Below are 23791 nucleotides of genomic sequence, written 5' to 3'. Positions count from 1 at the left end.
ATTTTATTAAATATATTAAAAATAATTTTATTAAATATATTAAATAATTATTTAATAATTTTTAATTATAATTTTATATAAAAATAACCGATAAGTCTTTATTATCTAATAAATATTATTAGTCAAATCATTAGTTTCGTCACAACTATACATTTATATATACAATGAATATAAAAACATTTATATTATAATTGTATTTTCTATGAAAGACATAAATTTATTGAAAATAAATGTCATTGTGTAATAAACACATTGAATTATCTTACACTGTTAAGCTAAAATCAATCTCTATAACAATGATATTTAAATAAATAAGACTAATTTTCTATGCCTACAATTGAATTGAAGTCCTAAAATAGCCTATGAAATTAACATGTATTCAAATAGTTTTCAAAATTCTAGTTGCACAAAAGATATTCTTAAAATTAATCAACATGACTCAAATAACTATAAAAAAATGTTGAATAACGTCGAATTTAATATTGGATTTAGTGATGAATTTTCTATTAGATTTATTGTCGAATTTTGGACTAAATTCGTCACTTCCAAATATTACCATCGGAATTATTCCAAAACGGTAATGTCGATGGTAATATTTAGAGGAGAAAAAAGGAAATTTTGGTGCACTCACTATTGTTGGATTTATTGGCGGGTAGATTCGATAGTAACATTGGTTAGTGAAACGTTACGTTTTGGGCATACGGAAAACGTTACCGTTGGATCAATTCGACAGTAAATTCAACGGTAAATTTGGGGTTAAATTCAAACGTAAAACCCTTCCACCTCACTTGTCTGACGCCATTCTCTCTCTTCTCTCTCTCTTCTCTCTTTCTCTCTCTCTCTCTCTCTCTCTCTCTTTCTCTCTCTCTCTCTCCTCGTCTGCTCACACCTTCGACGTCGTCATTGTGCCTAGAACACCCGTTGTTACTGCCTCTGCACATGCTCGTCGAATCTACTGTTGCTGTTGCTGTTGCTGTCTGCTGCATCCTTCGCCACGGTTGTTGCTCACGTCACTGTCATCGCCGCCTCTATCACCGCGATATTAAAGCGAGACTGCAACCACTATCATCAGATTCGTTTGTTGGTATGTGTAACACCCCGTTACCCTGAGCCTTATCTCTAGCCGTAAAGCAAAAAATAGCAAAGTGTCACGACAGTTCTAAAACTTATAATATATAATATATATTCAAGAATGTATATAACTAGAAGCCCTATGAAGGAATAAAGCTTAAAGTTGCATAAAGCGGAATTAAGAAATGCAAAGCGTTCACACGCGATAACTAAACGCGTAGGCACAGACAGAACAAGATATAATATATGTAAAACCTTATAGATAGCTCCAGGATACAAAAAGTTTAAAACAGTAACAACGTATCTCTCAAAGTTTTCAGAAATAAAGCCTCTAAGGCAACAACATTAGATATGCAAAATATGAGAGAATACTACAACAAAAATAAAGCAAAAAAAAAAATAAAGGAGAAACCATACTCCACTTTGTCACCATGTCCGCAAACTCACCGAGGTGGATTTGCGACCTACGTCTGAAAAATAACAACATATGGTATGAGAACTGGAGGTTTTCAGTATGGTAACAGTGCCCAATATATAAGATATAAGGTTTCGGGACGCCAAAAGCAATCCTAGAATTTCACATAACAGATATTCAAGCATAACAAAATATATAACTTAAACTAATCACCATAAACAAGATAATCTAAACTTAGGAGATTTCTATCTAATACTAATCACACCGTTGTATCCTACAGCCTTCGCCAACCTAACCTCCGTGAGATCACATCGCCACCGCCTTCCAATCCTCCACAACGCTAGTAAAATACATTTAATCCAAACAAGTAAAGCACAATTAATATTCATATATAACAGGTAAGCCAATTAGCATTTAGACATATTATTTAAATAGGCAAAACTTAAGTAATCAAAATAGACAAGCAGGTAAAAGATGCATATGATGAATGTATATCCTATTTGGCTCGTGATATCACTTGTTGGTTCAAAATGCCAACCTGACACATCTTGGTGATGTTGCCTTTCTTCCATGACCAGGGATATAGTACCCTATCACTCTTACTTTATCTTGCTCTCTGCGAGTTATAGTGTCCGGCATACTCTTTCGAGTTATAGTGCCCGATTTCACTCTAGCAGCAAAAAGATTATGTGAGCGGGAGACTGCCACAGCCCTCACATCTCAACATAGGCGGGAGACCGCCTCAATCCCTACGCCGGCACCGCTACCTCAAACAAGCGAGAAACTGCCACAGCCCTTGCTCGAGGCCCATATTGACTTGCCAAGACAATGCATGTCATGTGAATGGGAGACTGCCACAGCTTTCACATCCGAACGTAGGCGGGAGATTGCCACAGTCCCTACGACGGAGAACAATGCACGTCACAATCACATAATCTATCTCAGAGGTCACTACTCATAGCACACTTCCGTTCATACTCATTCCATTAACCATAATCATTCATTTCAAGTTCCAATCTCATCATCCATCATCAATATTTCAATTTCATCATCAACCCGGCTCCCCACTAGTTCACAAGATAAATCCACTCAACTGACATACCATGCCTAAGTCACCGTCTTCTAAAACTCGTATACAAATCCATTAAATCTCAAACATAAAGTCATCTATACTAATCCTAAGCCTAATTACTAACCACAAGTCTTAAGAAGAAGTTAAGGGAGTTTGGAAAGCTAGAGAGTCCTTAAAAGTGAAGAAAAACACATTTTCAGCAAAACAGGAGTCACGCGTACGCGTGGGTGCATTTTTACTTGCTCGCGTATGCGAGATACCAAACCCAAAAGGGTTGTTCGCGTCGCGTGCACTCGTGCAGGTGTGACGTACGCATGCTGTATCAAACTAAAAAAAATTAGATGCCGCAGAATTTCAGTTTTAAACTTTTAATGCTCATAACTTATTCTACAAAACTTCGTTTTCTCCAAGCTTTATATCATTTTAAAGATTTTGAAATAATCTTTAATTTAAGATAAAAAACAATTAATTTTGAAAACTAAGTCTCAAGTTATGATCCGCCAAAGTTCACCAAAAATCAAGTTTTACACAAAACATCAAAGTTCTATAGTTTCCAAATCCCATAATCAAAACAAACCAAAACATACCCAAACATCATAAAACACTACCATACACTACACCTTATCTTTCTATTACACTTCAATCAACTCAACACCCATTTCACTTACTCTTTCCACCATAATTCAACAAAATCCACAATTCATAAATCAATATCTCAACCTTAACAATTTTCACACAATACAACTCTTGATTAACCTCATTCACCACCATTCGATATTAACACCAACCACAATATTCAAAACCCAATATCATCATCAATATTAATCGCCATCTATCAAAACCATATTCAACATCAATATTCATCATATATTTATCATATTTCATACATCACACATTCCAACACTCCATGTCATCCTCTTCATCATCAAACATAATTTCACATATAATTAATCATGCACAACCATCATTCAATCCTATCTTAAGATCAACTAGTCTAAGTGTCCATAAACATTACATATTACATAAAGAAAACCGAAACCATACGTTGACAGATTCCCAAAATGCACCAAACACCAAAACGAAGCCACCAAGCTCGATCCAAAAGCCTCAAACCAAATCCAACAAACACTAAAACTCAACCTAACATAATACAAATATACCAATATCAAACCTAGGATTCACAAAAATAACTAAACACAAGGGTTTAGTGAGGCCTTACCTTACCCAACGAGATTAGGGGCAAAACTCAACAATATTCCAATGCTAAATCACCCCTAAACAAACAAAATCACAAAATCTACTAAAAAATCAAACATAAAAATGTGAAATTATTTAGGGCAAAAAACTGGAGAAGGAGACACGAGTTCTTACCAGCAAAGCTTAGTTAGAAATGACTTAGTTAGAAATGACGGGTTTGGCGAGAGCAACGCGTGGTCGCAAATGACTCGTCAATCGGAGCTTTGTAGCTCAAATTATGACTAAACGAAGAAAAATATGAATAGTAAAATCTCAATCTCTCTTCCTCTCTTCATTTCAGTGCCCCCTTCTTTGTTTCTAGGGTAAAATAAGTTGAATGAGCACAACTTGGATCCAGTCTAATCCGTTAGCGTTTTAAGCCCGTTTGACCCACCTTGGGCAAAAACTTTTAAGATTAGCACTGATTTTTCAATTCTAAATTATTTTTGTCCTTTCAAAATAATAAATTAAATTTCCAAAATTTTATTTTTCTCAATATGCGATACCGGTCAAACTAGAGCTGGTATTGCCGGCTTAAGTAACGGTACGCGTTTTCACAAAAATTTTTCATAAAAGATACATTTTTTCACTCATAAAAAATTTATTGAATTCAAATTTTACCTTTGTATTTTAAAATTAAGACGTCTAATTTTTTTGAACCGATTATGGGCAGTTAGTATTATTATTTTATTAAAACGGTTGTTCCGATTCTTACAGTATGATTATTATATTTTTTTATATTATTTTGTGAGTTTAACATTTTGTTAAGGTTATTATTAAATTAGTGGTTAAATTTGCTTAATGAAGTATGTTATTAGGAATTGTTGTGTTAATTTAATGAAAGTAAAAATTAAATTTGTCATGTCTCTTGTTAGTTTGGTTGAATTAAAAATTATGTTTTAATTAATTAGAATAATGAGTTTTACCTATACTTTTAAATTAATTTTTGAATTAGTTTTATCTTGTGAATTTAATAAGTAATTTTTTTATTAGGACGATACTATTTTCTCCGAGCTCAGTTGAAGTTTCCTTCTTTTGTTGTCTGTGCAGTAATATTCCAGGTTAGTTTTCTATCTCTGAATATAATGAATTGTTTAAATTTTATGTTGGACTTACTTTTCCTAGGATAGAGTTTTAGGATGGAAGTCGGATAAGGTTGCGTAGTGGCGCCTTCTCGAAAACCTTGTTTGCTAGAAAATTGTGGAATTATAAGGGATTGCGCACTAGAATGGTTAGGATTTGATGTTTTATTGAATGCATGTATGTTATTGATTTATGCCTGCAGTTGTTTCCTATATGAAAACTATTATATTAGTTTGATGGATGTCGCTGAATTAAGGAGAAGTTCTGCCGAGATATCGTTTAAATTGTTTAAAACATGTTTGGTTTGTTAGAAAATGATAACTATATTCGGTGGGAGATTCTAATTATAGGGGATACTTTGCTAAAATTTCTAAAAAAACTAATAATTTCTGTTGTTCATTGAATTCTAGGGTGTGTATTTCGATATGATTCCAAGTCATCATCTATGGATGTATGAGAGGGATAACCATGGCTAGGGGATTAAAATCTGAATTTTTTAAGGGGGTTGACGCGTTTATTGCGCATGTTTTCTGCATGAAACCGTTTATGTCTGAAGGGGTTTCTAGGTGTCACTGTCAAAAGTGTTGGCTGACTAACTGGTTAGAACCTGCAGATATAACGCTTCACCTCTATCGTAATGGGTTCAAGGATGGGTATTGGATGTGGATGAAACACGAAGAAGTTGACGAGCAGGGAACTAACCTATTTGCCTCTAATTTGAATAGGTCCGGTTGTCAATCAACAAGGGTTCACGTGGTGAGAGACCTAAACAGGGATGGAATAATTTAGGAGGCTAACCAAGAGAGATACAACGAGATGGTGTGTGATGCAATAGGTGTTACAAAATTGGAAGAGACTAAAGAAGAGCCTAACCTGGAAGCGAAGCGATTTTATCATTTGTTAGAAGCTGTTGCGAAACCTTTATATGAGGGGTCCATTCATTAGGAGTTGTCTGCGTGTATTAGAATGATGAGTATTAAGTCGGAGTCAAATCATACCCAAGAGTCTTTTGATAAGTGAGCCACTCTTTACAACGAACTGGTACCTATAGGGTCATAGTAACATGTCATCTTAAGCAAATTTTAGGATTTTTTTATTTTTTTAAGTTTTAATTAAATTTCTTTTTTTCCTAGTAAAATTTAATAATTAATCAAATATTTGGAGTTGTGATAGTATTTTATGTTTTCAAGAGTTTTGGGCTTAAAAAGTAGTAAAAATCAACCTCCTTTCATAAAGAAAGCACAAAGGAAATAGAAGCATGGCACAAGAAGCATAGCGTATGGAACAAACGCGTACCCAAAGGGAGGGAAACTGGAGCCCAAAACGTATATGCCCGGCGTACATGTCCACCAGGGCTGATCTCTTCACACTCCAGCGGTTATAACTTGAGCTATAGAGGTCCAATTGCGTTAGAAAGCTAACTTTTAGAGCTTCAGAATGATATGCATATGTCTATAGTGGACATTTAGTTTCAGCCATGTACCACCATCATCTTTGGGACACGAAAAAACAGCGCCCCAGACAACTCAAAATGTAAGTCCGGCGTATTCCAACTCTCAGGATGCAACAACTAAGACCCAAGCTTAATTATCCAAATTATCAAAAGCCTCAATCACATTTAGAAGAGAGGTGAAGATCTAGAAGATTAGTTATTAATTCTCTCTAGAAGAATAAGAGATTTGGTTGTTAGGATTTGATTTGAATTATCGTTTTTAAATTTGAATTAAAGGTAATAGCTTATCTTTCTCTCTAGAAGATAAGTAGTTATTTTATCTCTCCTAAATATAAGATTAGTTTAGTTTTGAATTTGAATTCTAGAACTTAGGCTATAAATAAGTGATCGTAGCTCACAAGAGGGGCAATCGGGATTAGGATCTTAGCATCCAAATTCAATTCTCTTCAGCATATCTTCATCGTGTTTTTCTTTTATTTTTCATGGGTAACTAATTCTCTGTCAAAGTTAGGAGTTCTGTATATGTTTTCTATGGATGATTAATCAAAGTTTATTTCATTTTGAAGTCTTGCATTGATCTATTTCATGATTGAGTTATTCGTTCTTTATTCAAATTAGTGGTATTAAAAGATATTCAAATCTCTTTTTGAATTATTTTATTATAATTGAAAAAATTTGATATTTGAATTATAGCTTGAAAACTCTCTCACATGACTATTTGAACTCGGCTAGGAATAATAGTTTAATTAGTGTGCGACACATACATAATTTTTAATCACTCTAATTTTAAATAAGTAATATATAATTTGGATTAGAACAACTTTTGAAAATCATGTTTTCTTTTAAGATTTAACTGGACAAGATTAGCTTAAATACGTGACGTAATTTGACCTAAAGACTACTTTTAAATTTTATTTGAATCTAAAATTAGTTTTTGTACTTAATATCTTAATTAATTAAAGTGATGCCTAATTAATGCTTGAAAAACTAAGGAGTCAAGGAATTGAAAATCAGTTACTAAAGGTTTTATCGTGAAAGATCTTTGCAAATTTCAAGATAAATAAACAAGATTGGTTTTCCTAAGAGTATAAGCATCTCCAAAGCCCTTGACTCTCCACTGTCTTTCTCAATTCAAATTTCAAGTCTCTGTCTGCAAGCATCCAAGATTCTAAGATTCCTCATCAATTCAAGTTATTTTAATCTAATTACGCTTTTAATATGATAATTGCTTGTTCAATCCCTTAATCTTCGTGAGAATGATATCCATTCACTGTGGTATTACTCGTGCGATCCGGTGCACTTGCTGGTATATGTGAGCTTCGATTTTTGCTCATCAGGTCATCTGGCATCCCCCAAAACCACTACCAAGCAAAGAAGCTAGTTTCGAAATTCGGTCTAAATATAGTGAAAATTGATTGTTATTTGAATAGTTGTATGTTTTACTACAAGAAGGATACAAACCTTAATAAATGAAAATTTTGTAGATCACCGAGATTCTAAGTTGAGAGGGAATAGATTGGTAAACGTCGGTTAAAGAGAATTCTACTTAAACGGATGTACTACATGCCCTTAATCCCTAGGTTTAAACGATTGTATGAATCGATGAGTTCAGCCCCTCACATGACCTAGCATAATAGCAACAAGAGAGATGATGGAATCATGAAGCATCTGTCACACGTAAAAGCTTTGAAGTATTTTGATTGGGTCCATCCTACATTTGCGAGCAAACCCAGGAACATTAGACTAGCTTTGTGTTCTGACAGATTTGCACCGAATTCCAATTTCAGTAATGCGTACTCTTGTTGATCCGTAGTCATGACACCTTATAACCTGAGTCTCAAAATATGCATGAATGACCCATACATGTTTCTAACTTGCATCATACCTGGTCCCTGCAATCCAAAGGCCAAAATTGATGTCTCCTTGCAGTCTTTGGTGGACGAGTTACAAGAGTTGTGGATACATGGTGTATAAACGTTTGATATCTCAACGAAGAGAAACTTCCAACTACGTGTTGTGTTAATGTGAACCATTAATAATTTTCCTGCATACGACATGTTGTCAGGTTGGTTTACTCAGGGTTGAATGACATGTTCCATTTGTATGGAGGATATATAGGCATTTTGGTTGACAAATAGCGGTAAAAAATCGGGTTTTGATTGTCATCGAAGATTTCTCGGCACAGATCATCCGTTTTGGCGCAATAATGACTCGTTCAAAAAAGAATAAAACTGAACAAGAAGAGGAACCTGTGAAGTTGTATGGTAGGCAAGTTTGGCTGCATGTCAAAAGAATTCCATAGATCATCGATAATGGGACAGGTCTGAGACCTCCAAGATATAGCAAGGAGCATAATTGGACTAAACGGAGTATGTTTTGGGAGTTGTCTTATTAGAAAAATAACTTGGTTCGACATTGTCTTAATGTGATTCACATTGAAAAAACGTGTTTGATAACATCGTGCACACAATAATGGATGATGAGCAAACAAATGATAACAATAAGACTATGTTAGACTTGATGGACATTTGCAGGCGGCCAGGTTTGAACTTAGACATAATTGTTAAGAGAATAATCAGAATCAAATTAGATCAAATTAGATCAATTAGTATCATTTGTATTTATATAGCGTATCTGTATATTAATTGTAGGATTCTATACTTTTATTACTTTGATTCTTCTAGCAGCTATACATACTCTTTGTACATTGTATTTTTTCTCAGACTGAATAATACACAAAATACTTTCTTTAGATTGGTCTCTTGTTTATAAATGGTATCAGAGCATATATTTTTTTTCCATGAAACTTAGTTCATAGTTCCGTTGTTTTTCCTTCTCCGGCAGTGTTCTTTGGCCTCACTTTTCATTCACTTTTTGACGCTTTGGTTCGTCACTCTTATTACCACCGTGTTCGCCTTGTTGTTGTGATTTCAACGCAACCAAAATCGCTGCCATCCACCCGCCAGACGCGCCTCCACGCACTGCTGAAAGACGCTGCTGCCACCAGATTCATCTCTTTCCAAATTCATATTGAGCCGTCAGATTGGGCCTTCGATCAAACGGCCTAAAGCTATACACATGTCGCCCTGCAGTTGATCCATTCCAACCCAACGGCCTGCACATGGACCCGACCGGTCTGGTTAGCTGACCCACATGCTTCCTTCCTCCATCTAGACGCTGCCACGTGTCACTGACATGTCACTTTTCGACGCTGTCACATGTCCTTCTTGGCTGACGTGGCTATTGACGTGGCATCTAACATGGCCGCTGACGTGGCAGATAGTGGAACTCTCCATAAGATTTTTGGTGAGCTCTTTCCGATTCTGCACTTCGATTTCTCATTTTTTGCTCCGAAATTGCTGTCTTCTCTCCTCTTTTTGATCTCTGTGTCTATTATTATAGAAAAGTCAGATATTTTTGCTGCCACAGACAGAAAGGATAAATTCTGTCGAAACTATAATAGTTCCAGGCACTTCTTCTTCGACTATCCTTTTGTTGAATGTCGCACATGCTACCAAAATGGTCACATTACCTACCATTATTCATAGTTGTTCTACCATTATGGCAAGCTCTCGGGATATTTGATTACTATCTGTCCTACTCACCTGCCATGTCCCGATCAACTCAAGTGTCATTCTCGTCCCAACTTCTCTAAGATTGTCCCTGATTCTGCTGTTGCTGCTACTATTGAATCGACCACCTCTACACCTCTCGACCCGTCTCCCGTCTCTCTATGTGATATTGCGTCTCTTCTTCAGCATCTTCTCTCCCTTTCTAATAATACCCCTGCTACTTTTTCGACTCCTCTAGGTAATTCTTAATGGTATTTTGACTCGAGTTACTTTAATCACATGTCTCTGTTGCGTAATCTTTTCTCGTCTCTGTCTACCAGTATAAATGCACCTTCTGTCAATACTGCTAATGGTTCCCTATTGCACGCAATATACAAGGGTTCTATCTCCCAGTCGACTCTTAATCTTTCTGACACTCATTATATTCCCAAATTAAACTTTAATCTTATTTCTGTTAGTCAACTTGTTGATTTAGGTTTTAATGTCACTTTTTCTATTTTTGGTTGTCGTGTACAGGATCTTCGAATGGGACAAATCATTGGGACTGGGTGTAAGGTCGGAAGGTTGTTTGAACTCGAAAATCTTCATATTCCTCCTGTACCAAATCTTTGTGCTGCTTCTTCTCCATCTACCCTTCACTTATGGCATCAACGTCTAGCCCACAGCTCCTTAGGAAATTACGTTCTCTTGTGTCTCAAGGTGTTTTGGGTCAGGTTCTAAATGAATTTTTTGATTGCATTTCTTATCAAACTGTCAAACAACCTACTTTATCTTTTCACAATAATTCTTCTCTTGCTTGTTCTTCTTTTGATCTCATTCACTTTGATGTTTGGGGCCCCGCTCCCACTGCTTCTATGGGCGGAGCTCGATACTTTGTACATTGTATTTTTTCTCAGATTGAATAATACACAAAACACTTTCTTTATATTAGTCTCTTATTTCTGACAATAATAATGGGCGGTGAGCTAAACCAAAGGTGGTGTTTTCTCTAACGAAGGACCAGAGGCAAAATGTTTGTAGGTGGATTAGAGGATTAAGATTTTCTGATGGTTACGCCTCTAACTTAGGCAAATGTGCAAATGTGTCATAGGATAAGCTTACTGGGTTGAAGAGTCATGATTATCATGTATTCATGGAGTCTTTGCTTCCGGTCGCATTCAGAAAACTTCCAACCAACATCTAGAAACCCCTCACAGAAATAAGTGAGTTTTTTAGGGAGTTATGTGCTACAAAACTTAATATTAATGACTTTACAGTCATTGACAAGAATATTCTCATCATACTTTGTAAGCTATATTTCTTCTATCTTTTTTTGATGTTATGAAACATTTAGCATTCCACCTACCGTACAAAGCAATACTATATGGGCTGGTCTAATTTCGATGGATGTACCCATTTGAGAGGATGCTTGATTCCTTCAAGTGAACCATGAAGAACAGAGCTCGGATTGAGGGCAGCATCTGTGAATTTTATCATCATCACCATCCTCTTCTTTTTTTCTTATTCATCTTTTCTTTCTTGTTTTACCTTCTCAAGTTTCTTCTTGTTTTACTCTTTCTTAACAAGAATAAAAACAAAAAAGAAGAAGAAACATATAATGCTACAAAATTACTTGAAAGAGGATGAACTTACATTCATTCAACTAAAAAAAGAAAGAAATAAGGAAAAAAAGAAGAAGAAAAAATGCAGCATTAGAGAAAATATTTTTGTGTAGTTACAGCAAAATTCGGGGTAAAACTAAGACATTTAGGTGTATTATTTAAGAATTTTAGGTGGATTTGTATTGATAAATTCTGCATAATTTAAAACTCTTTCTCTTTTTCCTCCTCATCTTCTTGATATTTCTTATTTGTCTTTTCCTTTTTGTTTTACCTTCTAAAAAATACATATCATTGCAAAAACAACAGAAAGAGGAGGAAGAAAAAAGTGCAGCAGCAACAACAACAATAAAAAAATGACCAAAAGTATAAAACACGGGAATATGAAGAAGGAATGCGAAAAAAATGGAAAAGAGCGCAAAGAAGAAGAAGAAGAAAGAGGAGGAGGAGGAACGCAGAATACAAACGTTGGAGGAGGAACGTCGTGATTTCACGCACGCGTTATAAAAATGAATTTTGTTGGATTAGGGTTAACTTGTATAAATTTATATGGCAAAAAGACTTATATGTGTAGCAGATCTCTAAATATTTTTGTTAGATGTAAAACTTTATTCCTTAACTTTACCATCTTTTGTATCATTAAGTCAAAATTTAAATATTCTAAGAGGCCAAAGTAGTTGTTTAGCCTTTATTTCCAATTCATGGTTATACTTCAAACAATTAACTTTTTTTTAAGGGTTAACCACAAAAAACGCTTTTAAATTATTTAAATGCTGAAAAAAATGTACCTGAATTTTATTATAAAAAACACCTTTAAATAATTTAAAAACATAACAACAAAATCTAACAATAAATATATATTTTCAAAAAATGTCTTAGAGATTGAATTTTGATATGACTGTTTACAAGCATAATTAACAAAATGATATATTATTATTTTTAAAATTTAGTATTCTTTTAAGTATATATTTTTTTGAGATTTTTTAAAAGTATTATTAGTTGTTAACAAAAAAATTACAAAAAAATATATACGCAACGAAAAATTATCAAATTTAAAGATAATAATATCTCATTTTTTTAATCATGCTTGCAAAACATTACATTAAAATTCATTTTCTAATGTATTTTTTTAAGAATACATATTTAACGTTAGATAATCTTGCAAAAAATATAACATTAAATATGTATTTCTCAAAAAATACATTAAAGATTGAATTTTGATGTAATTTTTTACAAGCATAATTAGAAAAATAAAATATTATTATTCTTAAAATTTGGTGTTTTTTGTTAAATATATATTCTTTTGTGATTTTTTAAAAGTATTATTAGTTGTTAACGAAAAAATTATAAAAACATATATACTTAAAGAAAAATTATTAATTTTTATGTATAATAATATCTTATTTTTATAATCATGCTTACAAAAAATTGTATTAAAATATAATTTTTAAGGTATATTTTGAAAATATATATTTACTGTTGGATATTGTTGTTATATTTTTAAATGATTTGAAGAATTTTTTTCATAATAAAATTTGAGTATATTTTTGTCTACATTTAAATAATTCAAGAGACATTTTTGGTTGTTAACCTTTAAAAAAAAAGAAAAGAAAAAAAGAAAACAGCAGAAGTGCAGGACACAAGACAAAGTGCGAGTGCAGTTACGCTTTCAATACGATTTGTTACGTATCAGGGAGACCTAACCAACAAACACAATAAGCCATAAACAACTAAACATTGAAACAACAGCACCACCCCCGGATCCAATCTTGCCGGTGAAATAAAACGCGGCGGTGGCGTCTCCACCGTGGTAACTAACTTTCAAAGCCTTTTAACCTAACAACCGATTAATTAAGCTAAGGAGTACGGATCCTTCTGAGTTCCGACTACTTTGTATTGTGTTGCGCGCGCATCGGAGGGAGAGATGTGGGTGTTTTACCTGATCTCGCTGCCTCTAACGACGGGTATGGTGGTAATGACTCTGAGGTACTTCGCTGGGCCCCACGTCCCTCGCTACGTCCTCTTCACCGTCGGATACACCTGGTTCTGCTCCCTCTCCATCATCATCCTCGTCCCCGCCGACATTTGGGATGTAAGTTTCAAACCCTTCTTCTCTTCTTCCGATTTCAATTCACGATCTGCTTTCGTTCTTGTTCATCCGCTTCCAACTGTGTTGAGTTGGATTGCTTGATTGCATAATTGCTAGTTTTGTTTCATAAAGGAATTAGAGTTTAAGGGAGTCGAACCGATCTTAACTACAAGCTAGTAATTGTTACGCTTGTTGTTTTGATAAAACTTGATTCCATCCCAAACCCCTCTGCTTGGTAGGAAGAGATGAATGTAATGTGTTCTATCACTAACCATTTAGTTTAATCATAATTTTGCCATTCCAAGCATTTAAATTCACTTGGACTCTATTTCCCCGAACTCTATACAACTTTTGTGAATGCGCCCGGCGCCTGGTGGGTGGAGGGGGGAGATAAGGTTCGTGAACGAAAATGGTTGTAGTGAGAGATTGAATCGCTTTAAAACTGAGGGACAAATGCAGGTATTAGATTGCTTTTAACATAATTTCTAGATGCTGGTAATGGTATATGTAAGCGAATGTGTAGCAGTATCCAGACAATGTTTCCACCTTAGGTAGTCAACTTTTGGAAATTACTTGGGCATGAAGATGTTCTTGATATCTGGGTTTTAAGTTAGAAGCTGGAAGAAAGATTTACAAGCATGAGTGTAGAGCAATTTACTTTAAGAATTGTACTGAGTGATGAAAATCTTTATGCTACATTCGTTTTGTGGGCAAGGCAGCTGTGTGGCTTCTTATTTTGTAGGTTAGCTTGTATCAATTAAATCAAAGTTGTCATTCATGGCCACTTTGCTGCAATCTACTTCGACTAAATAGTTCTTGAGCTACTAAAGTAGCTATTTTCCCCTTCCTTCTTAAATGGAAGATGCTTGGAACTATAAGAATAAGGAGTAGTGTGGTTAATCTGTCTTTATACATCATATTGAGGATCTTTATCCTCCATGCCCTTTCTAATATCCTTCTTTTGTTAATAATATTTATATAATGGTGTTTGTATTACACATGCAGACATTGTCATCTCAACATACAAACAGAGGCATTTCTTTCTTTTGGAGCTGGTCATATTGGAGTACGTTTTTGCTCACTTGGTACGCTTAATGTAAAGAATTTATTATATGTTTGCATCACTTTCACATATGACTGTTTTTCTGCTCTCATTGCCAGACAGAGCACACTTCCAGAACTTGTTTTGAGTAATCTGTCTGTGCACTTTGTCATGTGTACGATATTTGATCAAATCAAGTCAAAGTAACTATTTGATGTGAATGTATATAACCTTCATAGGCACTCATGATTAGATTATTTTTCTTTTGGTTGGAAACTTGGCACTATCTATCTGCTGGTATCTCTTCTACTCAATTTCCTTATGTAAGGCACAATGCATGCTGACCTTTTTCCCGCTACAGATCATACTTTGAACTTTGCCAGAAGAAATGGTGAACTGCACAACATGATTTGGTTATTATTTACAATAGTAAATTTTAAGCGATATTATGTATGTGGCCAAAATGCTATTTTGCTTTGTGTTGCTCTCATATGCTTGCCTTTGTAGTTTGTACTAAGCATGATTATTTCAAGGAATTATTTAAGTAAAATTTACATATTAGAGATGCAAATTTCCTCATTTTAAATTATTTATCCTAAGCAGGGCTGTGGTGCCCCTTATTCAGGGTTTTGAAGATGCTGGGGATTTCACTGTATCAGAAAGATTGAAAACTAGTGTACATGCTAATTTGCTCTTCTATCTAATTGTGGGATCCATTGGCCTGTTTGGGCTTATTCTTCTCATTATGATGCACAAGACCTGGTTGGTTCTCTTTTCTTATCCTTTAACCCTTTCTTAAAACTTTTTTTAAATGTAGATTTTAGTTGGTTGCAGTATGATGTTCACCCTAAGTTAGTAATACCATCTTATATTTTTATTTTTATTTCTTTCCTTGGTTTTTTAATATTAATATTCTTGTTTTTGACTGTCTATATGGTTTCCTTAAAGGCGTGCATAAAAATCAAAGGCCTATGTGGTTTTTATTTTCTTGTTTGTAGGCTCATGATTTTATATAGGAAAAATTGGAAATTAGGAAAACAATATGAATCCTGTTTCCTATTTTTATTTTTGTTTTTAATTATTTATTACCTCAACGAGAGTTCTAGTTGGTTTATACTTTGGTGTAAACAGGAAAGGAGGTCTTTTGGGATTTGCCATGGCTTGCTCAAATACTTTTGGACTTGTTACTGGTGCATTTCTTCTTGGCTTTGGTTTAAGTGAAATTCCTAAAACCATTTGGGTAAATGCTGACTGGACCACCCGCCAAAAGGTTCTTTCTCACAAAATTGCCAAAATGGCTGTCAAACTTGATGATGCTCACCAAGAACTTTCAAATGCTATTGTTGTAAGTGGTTAAATCAAGTTGTTAGGAAATTTTGTTATATAATTTTACCATTACAAAAGGAATCAGTATAAATGGATTTATTGAAAGTTTTGGATTTTGATAAAGTCCAATGTAGTCATTTGGTCAATTTAGCTGACCCACCTTGTTAGTTTTCCTTAATGTTTTGTACTTGCACCCAAGTTCCGATGGACTTTTCTTGTTTGAGTCGTTTCTTATATATATTTTTAAAAGAAACTGACTGTAGAACCTTTGCTACTAGTTGGCTGCACCAGTGGGATTTATATAAGTTATTGGTACATTAAACATATAGTAATTCTGAAACTTATATTCAAAGTAGGAATTATTCTTCATGGAGCTGATTTATGTTTTCTGTTTAGTATCTGTTGTCTTGGTTCTCCCCTTCTCTTTCTTAGCAAAAACAGAAATAGATTGTTTGTGACCTGTTGGAAGACTGTTAAGGGGGTTGTTGATTCCAATTTATAACCAGGCAACTTCATAAGTTGCCTTTGCCATTTTACGCAAGTATTAATACTTGCCAGAAGTATATAGGTGGCAGTTTTGTTGACTAACTTTTCTGTACATGGAGCATCACATGTAGAAATTATCATTATTTTTATTTGTTTGTGAGTTAGAGGAGGATGTAATATAAGGATAGATTTTCAGACAAAAATGCGTCCTTATCCTACACTTAATCCAAGAAAAAATTGTGGAGCTTGAGGTTTATTGCTTTATTTCTATAGGTTGCTCAAGCAACATCGAAGCAAATGTCCAAGCGTGATCCTTTGCGGCCGTATATGAATGTCATTGATGATATGATTGCTCAAATGGTAAAGATATTACATCATTTGATTAAGGATTTGTTCTTGGTTATACAAGTTTTAACCTTTAGAATTTCAGTTTAGGGAAGACCCCTCCTTCAAACCACAAGGTGGTCAATTGGGGGAAAATGATATGGATTATGATACAGATCGGAAGTCAATGGCAACATTAAGGCGTCATCTTCGGAGTGCTTCTGAGGAGTATCAAAGATATAAAAGGTAAGAAGATGACCAATCCCGCCTCTTATTGGTGTTATTTACTTTTGAGGTTGTTCTGGAATATGGTGTCTAATACATCAGCAGTTAGTGTAGATTCAATTTATGGTCTTAGAATTATGACAAACACCCATCATATCACTTCATTCTCATTTAAAGTAAATACACTAATCAATCATATAATTTCTCTGGTTAATTCTGCTTATTAATTTCAATATTTCGGTTTTTACTTGCACATGGGAGAGTTTCATTTTTGCTTCATAGCTTCTACAAATATAAGTGACCTTGTAAAACCTGGCTTTTTTATGCTATCCTATGGTGAAGTGTATTCTTTCTTGCTTACTATAGAATTAGAATCATTGATTTTATGTATGGTGAGAGTGGATATGCTGGCTTCTTAATTATTTAGTTGTAGCTCTTTTTAACATCCTTGCAACTAAGGTCACTTAAAATTTTCCTTCAGCAATAGCCAAATTTTATTTAATGCTGTTGCTCATGCAGTGAGTATGTGACTTATGTACTTGAAGCCCTTGAATTGGAAGATACAATTCAGAATTATGAACGGCGCAACTCAACTGGATGGTTTGGTTCAAATTTTGTTTTTTCACTTTGATGTTGTCTTATAATATATTGCATGTTCTCCGGATGACTCGACAATTTATGCTTTAATTTCAGGGAATATAATTCAAGCATTAGACCTGCTCGGACTGGCAAGTTGGGATCCCTATTTGATACTTTAGGTAATTGTGAGAATCATTATTTAGCCACCCGCTTCTTCCTAACTTCACGGAACGTTTCTTCGCTGCATCTGCAGTAGCAGTGACCTTTTTTAATTGGTTAAAAATCTGCTTTTTATGTGTCACCAATTTTGGGTTTTGTTTCCATACCAGTCCCTATACATGGATTTGAATCCTCTCGTTTATCCACAAGCTAATAAACTTCATTTATGGCATTAGGTAGTGGGTTTCTTTAGTTAGATCATACTCTGGTAGGTGGTAGCCACATAGGGATGACCAGTCCACAAAGCTGTGACTCTATTTGATTTTAGGGACTTATTTACAAATAATTGCGTATGTCGGGATCGATTTTAAAATTTTTGTCATGTAGGTAATAGTTTCATATAATTATTCCTAGAACCTACATCTCTTTTGATGAGTATGCAATATTTTGAGATTTGAGTTCTAATTATTCTCTGCAGAATTTTTCTGGCGATGCATTTTGAGTAAACAAGTTGCAAAAGGCCTGGCTGTTATCCTCGGTACCATGTCTGTTGCAATTCTTTTCGCAGAGGCAACTCTTCTGCCCAGTGTTGATCTATCACTTTTCTCCATTCTTATAAAATCTGTTGGAGGACAGGAGGTGTTTGTGCAGGTAGACCAAGTTTGTCTTAGATTTTGGTTTTCTTTAATTTGAACATTGAGATGCTGTATACAAATTTTTTTCCTGACATATTGAAAAGAAAGATTTTTATGAAGATTTAAACCATGCATGCATACTATGAAACAGAAAATAACTCATTGAATTGTTTGGAGGTTGAATTATGAATGATTGGAGACATACCCCTAGAACTAACATGTGCAACAAATCTTGACTTTTGGAAGAGATGCATTTACTAAATAAAGAATTCAATCCATGCATGCTGTTCTTGTTGCTGTGATGATTTTTGATAGTTTGTTCTATCATCTGGCCCTCATGTGCCGGTGACTCGATATAACATTTTAAGGAAATCTGAAGTCTATTATTTCTCCTTCTCTGCCTATTAATTGGTACTTCTATGCAGCTATGGTAGCATCACATACAAGGCCATTGCAACTGCTTACATGTTTCTTTTGTTGTCCCTGTACTGTCAGATGTTACTTTATTCGTAAATTGTAATAATTTTAATCACTCGTTATTTAATGTTTGTGGTGACTCTTTGGTCTTCAAAAGGTTGCATGACATTGTGTCTTCAATTTCTTCCTTAGGTGTTTGCTTTTATTCCTCTCATGTACATGTGCGTCTGTACATATTATTCCTTGTTCAAAATTGGAATGTTGATGTTCTACTCATTGACACCCAGACAAACCAGCTCAGTTAACTTGCTTATGATATGTTCGTAAGTATTATTTATTCATTTACATTACTACTCCCACTACCCCTTATGTTTGTTACTTGTTGCTCTTAATTACGAAATGAATCACAGTATCCTCATTTTACTTTTCTCAGGATGGTGGCTCGTTATGCTCCCCCAATCTCTTACAACTTTCTTAATCTCATTCGTCTCGGTCATAAGAAAGTGACTGTATTTGAGAGGGTAATTTCTTTATCTTATAAATGCACTGAAATCGCTGCATTGTTGTCTACTGTGAATAACTTTCTCTTGCTTCCTAATATTCCTGGAAATCGCTGTTTCATAATCCGTATCATTGGATGCATAACATATTACATGACTGTAACAGATTGTAACTATGCTACTATGTATTCATAAGTTCATTTGCCTAATATTATCCCCCTTCTTTATATTTCTCTTCTTCTAGATACAAATAACTTATTTTTCTGAGCATACCATGATTTTACTGTTCTGTATTTAGTTTTACACAAACTGTATGTTCGTTCAAAGTGGGCTAGCAACTGCTAAATTATCTGAAGTCTAAATTTTTTTCATCAGAACATGTTTACTTCCTTTCCTTGGTATTTCATTTTAACCGGCTACACAATGTGGCTATTATTGCAGCGAATGGGGAACATTGACAATGCTGTCCCTTTCTTTGGCGATAAGTTTAACAAAATCTATCCACTTATTATGGTTGTATACACACTTTTGGTTGCAAGCAACTTCTTTGACAGAATGTTCTCCTTTCTGGGGAGCTGGAAGAGATATATCTTCAAAACCGAAGCTGAGGATAGGGATGGCTTTGATCCATCTGGAGTAATTATTCTTAAAAAGGGTATGTAAGTGAGGAATTACAATGCTGTTAAAGGACAGAAATACAATATCAGAAGTATTAAATAGTGATTTTCTGATACTTGCACATTATTTATTGTTTTGTTTTATTTGCAGAGCGGTCTTGGCTTGAACAAGGTCACAAAGTAGGGGAGCTGGTTGTTCCACTAGCAAGGAATTTCAATGGTGTTGATATTGAATCAGGCAACAATTTTAAGGTAACATGGACATGCCCCCAAAAAAGTGGAAGCGAATTTTACTTTATTTTTTAATTGGGTATAAAGTATGTTTTTTATCTTTGAGGTTTGTGATTTTTTTTCCAAAATTACCCCTAATGTTTAATTTTGTTCAATTTTGTCCCTAATTTGTGTCAAAATTATCCTTGGTCGTTTACTTCATCTAAAACATTAGGGACAAAATTGAAAATCTAAAACATTAGGGATAAAATTGAAAATGTCTAGGGATAACTTTGACACAAATCGAAAACGTTAGGGACAAAATTGAATGAATAAAAAATTTTAGCCATAAAATTGAATCAAATTAAACGTTAGAGGTATTTTTGAAGAAAAGCACAAACGTTACGGACAAAAAACATTATCCTTTTTAATTTGTCATCTAACATATCCAATTTAAATTAAACCTAGTTGTTGTTTCAATAGAGACTACTATTTCTCTATTGCAACAAGTCTCTACTCACCTCATGCCTTGTTTGTTTAGGAGACGAATGGCGTCGAAATGAAGACAAGTTCCAAGTTAATCTCTGAGGAAACAAATGGAAGTCTCTCTAAAACTTGGAAGGAAGAAACAAGCAGTAGATATGGTTCCAGCAGGGAGGCTATCAGCAACAAGTATGCTGCCATTAGGGAGCAGGGTAAACCGAAACCAGAGGAAGCCATGGCGGATTCTTCGAATTCAGAGCTCGATGAAGGAAATGATAGTTTGAGTCATAGCATGGGACGACCACCTTTGGGTTTGTCTTCGACTTGGCAAAACATGAAGACAGGTTTTCAGAATTTTAAGGCCAACATAGGAGCCAAAAAATTTATGCCGTTAAGACAAACACAAATACAGGAAAATAATGTCTCCCATGCTTCCTCTTCTGAATCCCTTGATGAAATATTTCAGAAACTCAAAAAGCCTTCCTCGGATCAAGTTAATTATCACGATGATAATTGAGAGTTGTGACGGAGGCACAATACATGTGGTTCCTTTTGGGAAGAATGTGCACGTTCTCTTAACATTGGGAATGGTGGTCCATATTCCATAATATCATGTACAGTAATGGGAAAATAGTAAATGTTGATGTTCACAGAAGTGAATTATAACTAATTCCCCAATTCAGAGTAAAATGGGCATGGGAAAGATATATTGATATTGTATACATTAGAAATCAAATCTCGTACAAAAAACAATCCATCCAGTGGCGAAAAGAATACAAATTGTACCAGTTGATTGCAATGAAAATGTTGTCTGGCTTGGATTCGGAATTTCATTTTTTAGATTCATGATTATAGCAGCACTCGAGCACCATTTTATTTATTTATTTATTTATTTTGAGATTTATTTCGTACTTTTTCTTGTGAATTTACTCCTTCAATTGGGTATAAGATGAAATAAAATCCAAATTCGGGCTAAATACTAGCTCTCTATGATTGCAATTAAAGTGGGTTGGGAGTTAAGGATGGTAACACCATCTGAACTTGAAGGTACCCGTCTAGTCCCAACACGATTAGATGGATAATTATCCAATCCAACACTGGGTGAGTTGTAAAATTGCTTTTATCCATCCGATACATTTATGATAAAATAATAATAATATTATTCCATAAAAAATTAATAAAAAATAAATATGAAAACATATAATGTTATAAATACGGTTTTTGTTAAACATACATATATATTGTTATTCATACATACATGTATTTTGATGTTATATTCTAAATTTTATTAATACAAACTAAAATAATGGCAAAAGTATATTTAAGAGGGGTAAATACTTAAAGAGTTAGAGTACAAATTTCCAATGCACGAGTAGGAGTGAGTCAAAATCTAAATAGGAAAACATAAGGCCGAGAAGGATCAGATAGTGCCAAAATTCGTCCATTGTCATCCCTATTAGGAGACATCTATCTAGTATCTAGGAATTGGTGTAGGCTGTGGAGTGAGATGCAAGAAGAGAGTAAGATTTTATCCAAGCGTGATTCGTATCTAGTTAAGTGTGATAAAAATAAAGATGTTGAAATAGATGAGTGGTCACATAAGTATGAATAAAATAAGGAATAAAAGTATAAGAGAGAAGGTTGAAGTAGTGCCTATTTTAGAAAAGATGATATAATCTCATTTCAAGTGACGAATAATAGAGAAAGACCATACATGAAGTGGACAAAGAAGATCTACATATCAACATTTTTACTGTAGACATGCCAATGACGCTGTTTAATTTGGGTAGCAGATCCTAACTAGTAGGTTATAGATTTGTTGTATGTGTTACGCTGTTGTGATTGGTATCTAGTTCTTCGATGTGGTTGGAACTTGGAACAGTTTTGCAGCAATAGCATCAAACCATGAGACCACACATAACCTCTGCTAAATTCCACAGCACAGAGCTAGATTCAAGAGTACTTGAGTAAGATCTAGGTTGGGAATTTTATTTCAGAGGAAAAAGCGATAGATTTCACTATTATATGAATGAAATAATTTTATTAATCTAATAGTAAAATCCTAGAGGATTCGGATTCAAATTACAATGATAATATCCCTTTTGCAATTGAAATCTAAAGAAAGAAAGACTCCAAGTTTCCTTTTTCCTTTTATTTTTTTGGTCCACAGCGAGCCAAACTTGAAATCCACCGAATTATGATATTATATGCAACATAAACATCACCACCAACCCTTTTTTGTTTGGTGGAAAATAAAAAAAAAAAACCACTAAGCTCGTCCTTCCATTTGAGTGATGGAATTCTTGGAGTCCTTTTTATTAGTCAACTTAAGAACCTTTGACCAAAACCCATCTTTTTTCTTCCTTCCCCATCTTTCTCCACTCCCATGATCCCTCTCTCTAACTCTTCCTCTCGTGGCAAAAGCAAGCGATCTACTCTTCTTCAAATTCAACCCATAATTGAAACTTACCATGCAAGAAACCGAATCCCCCGCCGCATGGGAAGCGTTTCGCCGGAACTTGACCCCACGGTTACCCGCTAAAACCTTATTCGAGGATGCACAGACACTCACACCAACACCAGAAGAAAATTGTTGAGGAGAAGTAGGAGAAGAAGGAGGAGAAGGATAAAAATAAGTAGGGTCAATAAAATTGTTGGCTTTATGGTTGTTGGTATAAAGTTGTGAGAGTTTGTCCCTTAAACATGAAGAGCACACACCGGGTAGTCTCTTATCATTTGGATGATCCTTACACCCGGATCCACACTCTGACAACTTCATTTGATTTCTTCTTCTTCTTGTTTCAACAACTCTTGCACACACACGCTTGTGCATTGTTATCTTAGTGGTTTTTAAATTTATAGAGATTCAATGGTCAAAGATGTAATAATGCATAGGAATGTGCAAGTGTAACACACAAGCACACGTGTACATTGGAAGGTTCCTATTGGTTGCTTGATCTAAAATCACAACCCAAAAAAAAAAATCAACTAGAAAAATAAAGTTTTAATACTTACATTATTATTATTATAATAAATTTAATTTTTAATGAATTGATAATATAAAATTTTTTATATAATAATTTATTTTTATAATATTATTTATTAATATGTAATCTACTAAATTAGTCAAAATGTAACAGTGTTATAATTAAGAATAAGAATGGGATTATTGTGTTAAGACAGCGTTCAATGTAATCCA

At 34.4% G+C, this 23791-nt stretch overlaps 2 protein-coding genes across 2 annotated transcripts; one reads left to right on the top strand and one right to left on the bottom strand.

Moving 5' to 3' along the window:
- Window positions 1-13133: 13133 nt before the first annotated feature.
- On the top strand, window positions 13134-21425 carry LOC107469114 (uncharacterized). The gene is made up of 14 exons (XM_016088494.3): window positions 13134-13592; window positions 14595-14674; window positions 15235-15393; window positions 15763-15976; window positions 16717-16803; window positions 16874-17013; window positions 17512-17592; window positions 17686-17750; window positions 18209-18381; window positions 18975-19105; window positions 19216-19303; window positions 19724-19937; window positions 20051-20151; window positions 20651-21425. The coding sequence occupies exons 1-14, from the start codon at window positions 13425-13427 to the stop codon at window positions 21107-21109; spliced, it is 2160 nt and encodes a 719-aa protein (XP_015943980.1). The 5' UTR covers window positions 13134-13424; the 3' UTR covers window positions 21110-21425.
- A 1188-nt stretch (window positions 21426-22613) lies between these two features.
- Window positions 22614-23428, bottom strand: LOC107469159 (uncharacterized). The gene has a single exon (XM_016088542.3). The coding sequence runs from the start codon at window positions 23423-23425 to the stop codon at window positions 22862-22864; it is 564 nt and encodes a 187-aa protein (XP_015944028.2). The 5' UTR covers window positions 23426-23428; the 3' UTR covers window positions 22614-22861.
- Between the last annotated feature and the right edge of the window lie 363 nt (window positions 23429-23791).

The sequence above is a fragment of the Arachis duranensis genome, chromosome 10, assembly GCF_000817695.3.
Source record: "Arachis duranensis cultivar V14167 chromosome 10, aradu.V14167.gnm2.J7QH, whole genome shotgun sequence".
Lineage (NCBI taxonomy): Eukaryota > Viridiplantae > Streptophyta > Magnoliopsida > Fabales > Fabaceae > Arachis > Arachis duranensis.
The sequence above is the reverse complement of the archived record's forward strand: the minus strand, read 5'-3'. Positions and strand labels throughout refer to the sequence as shown.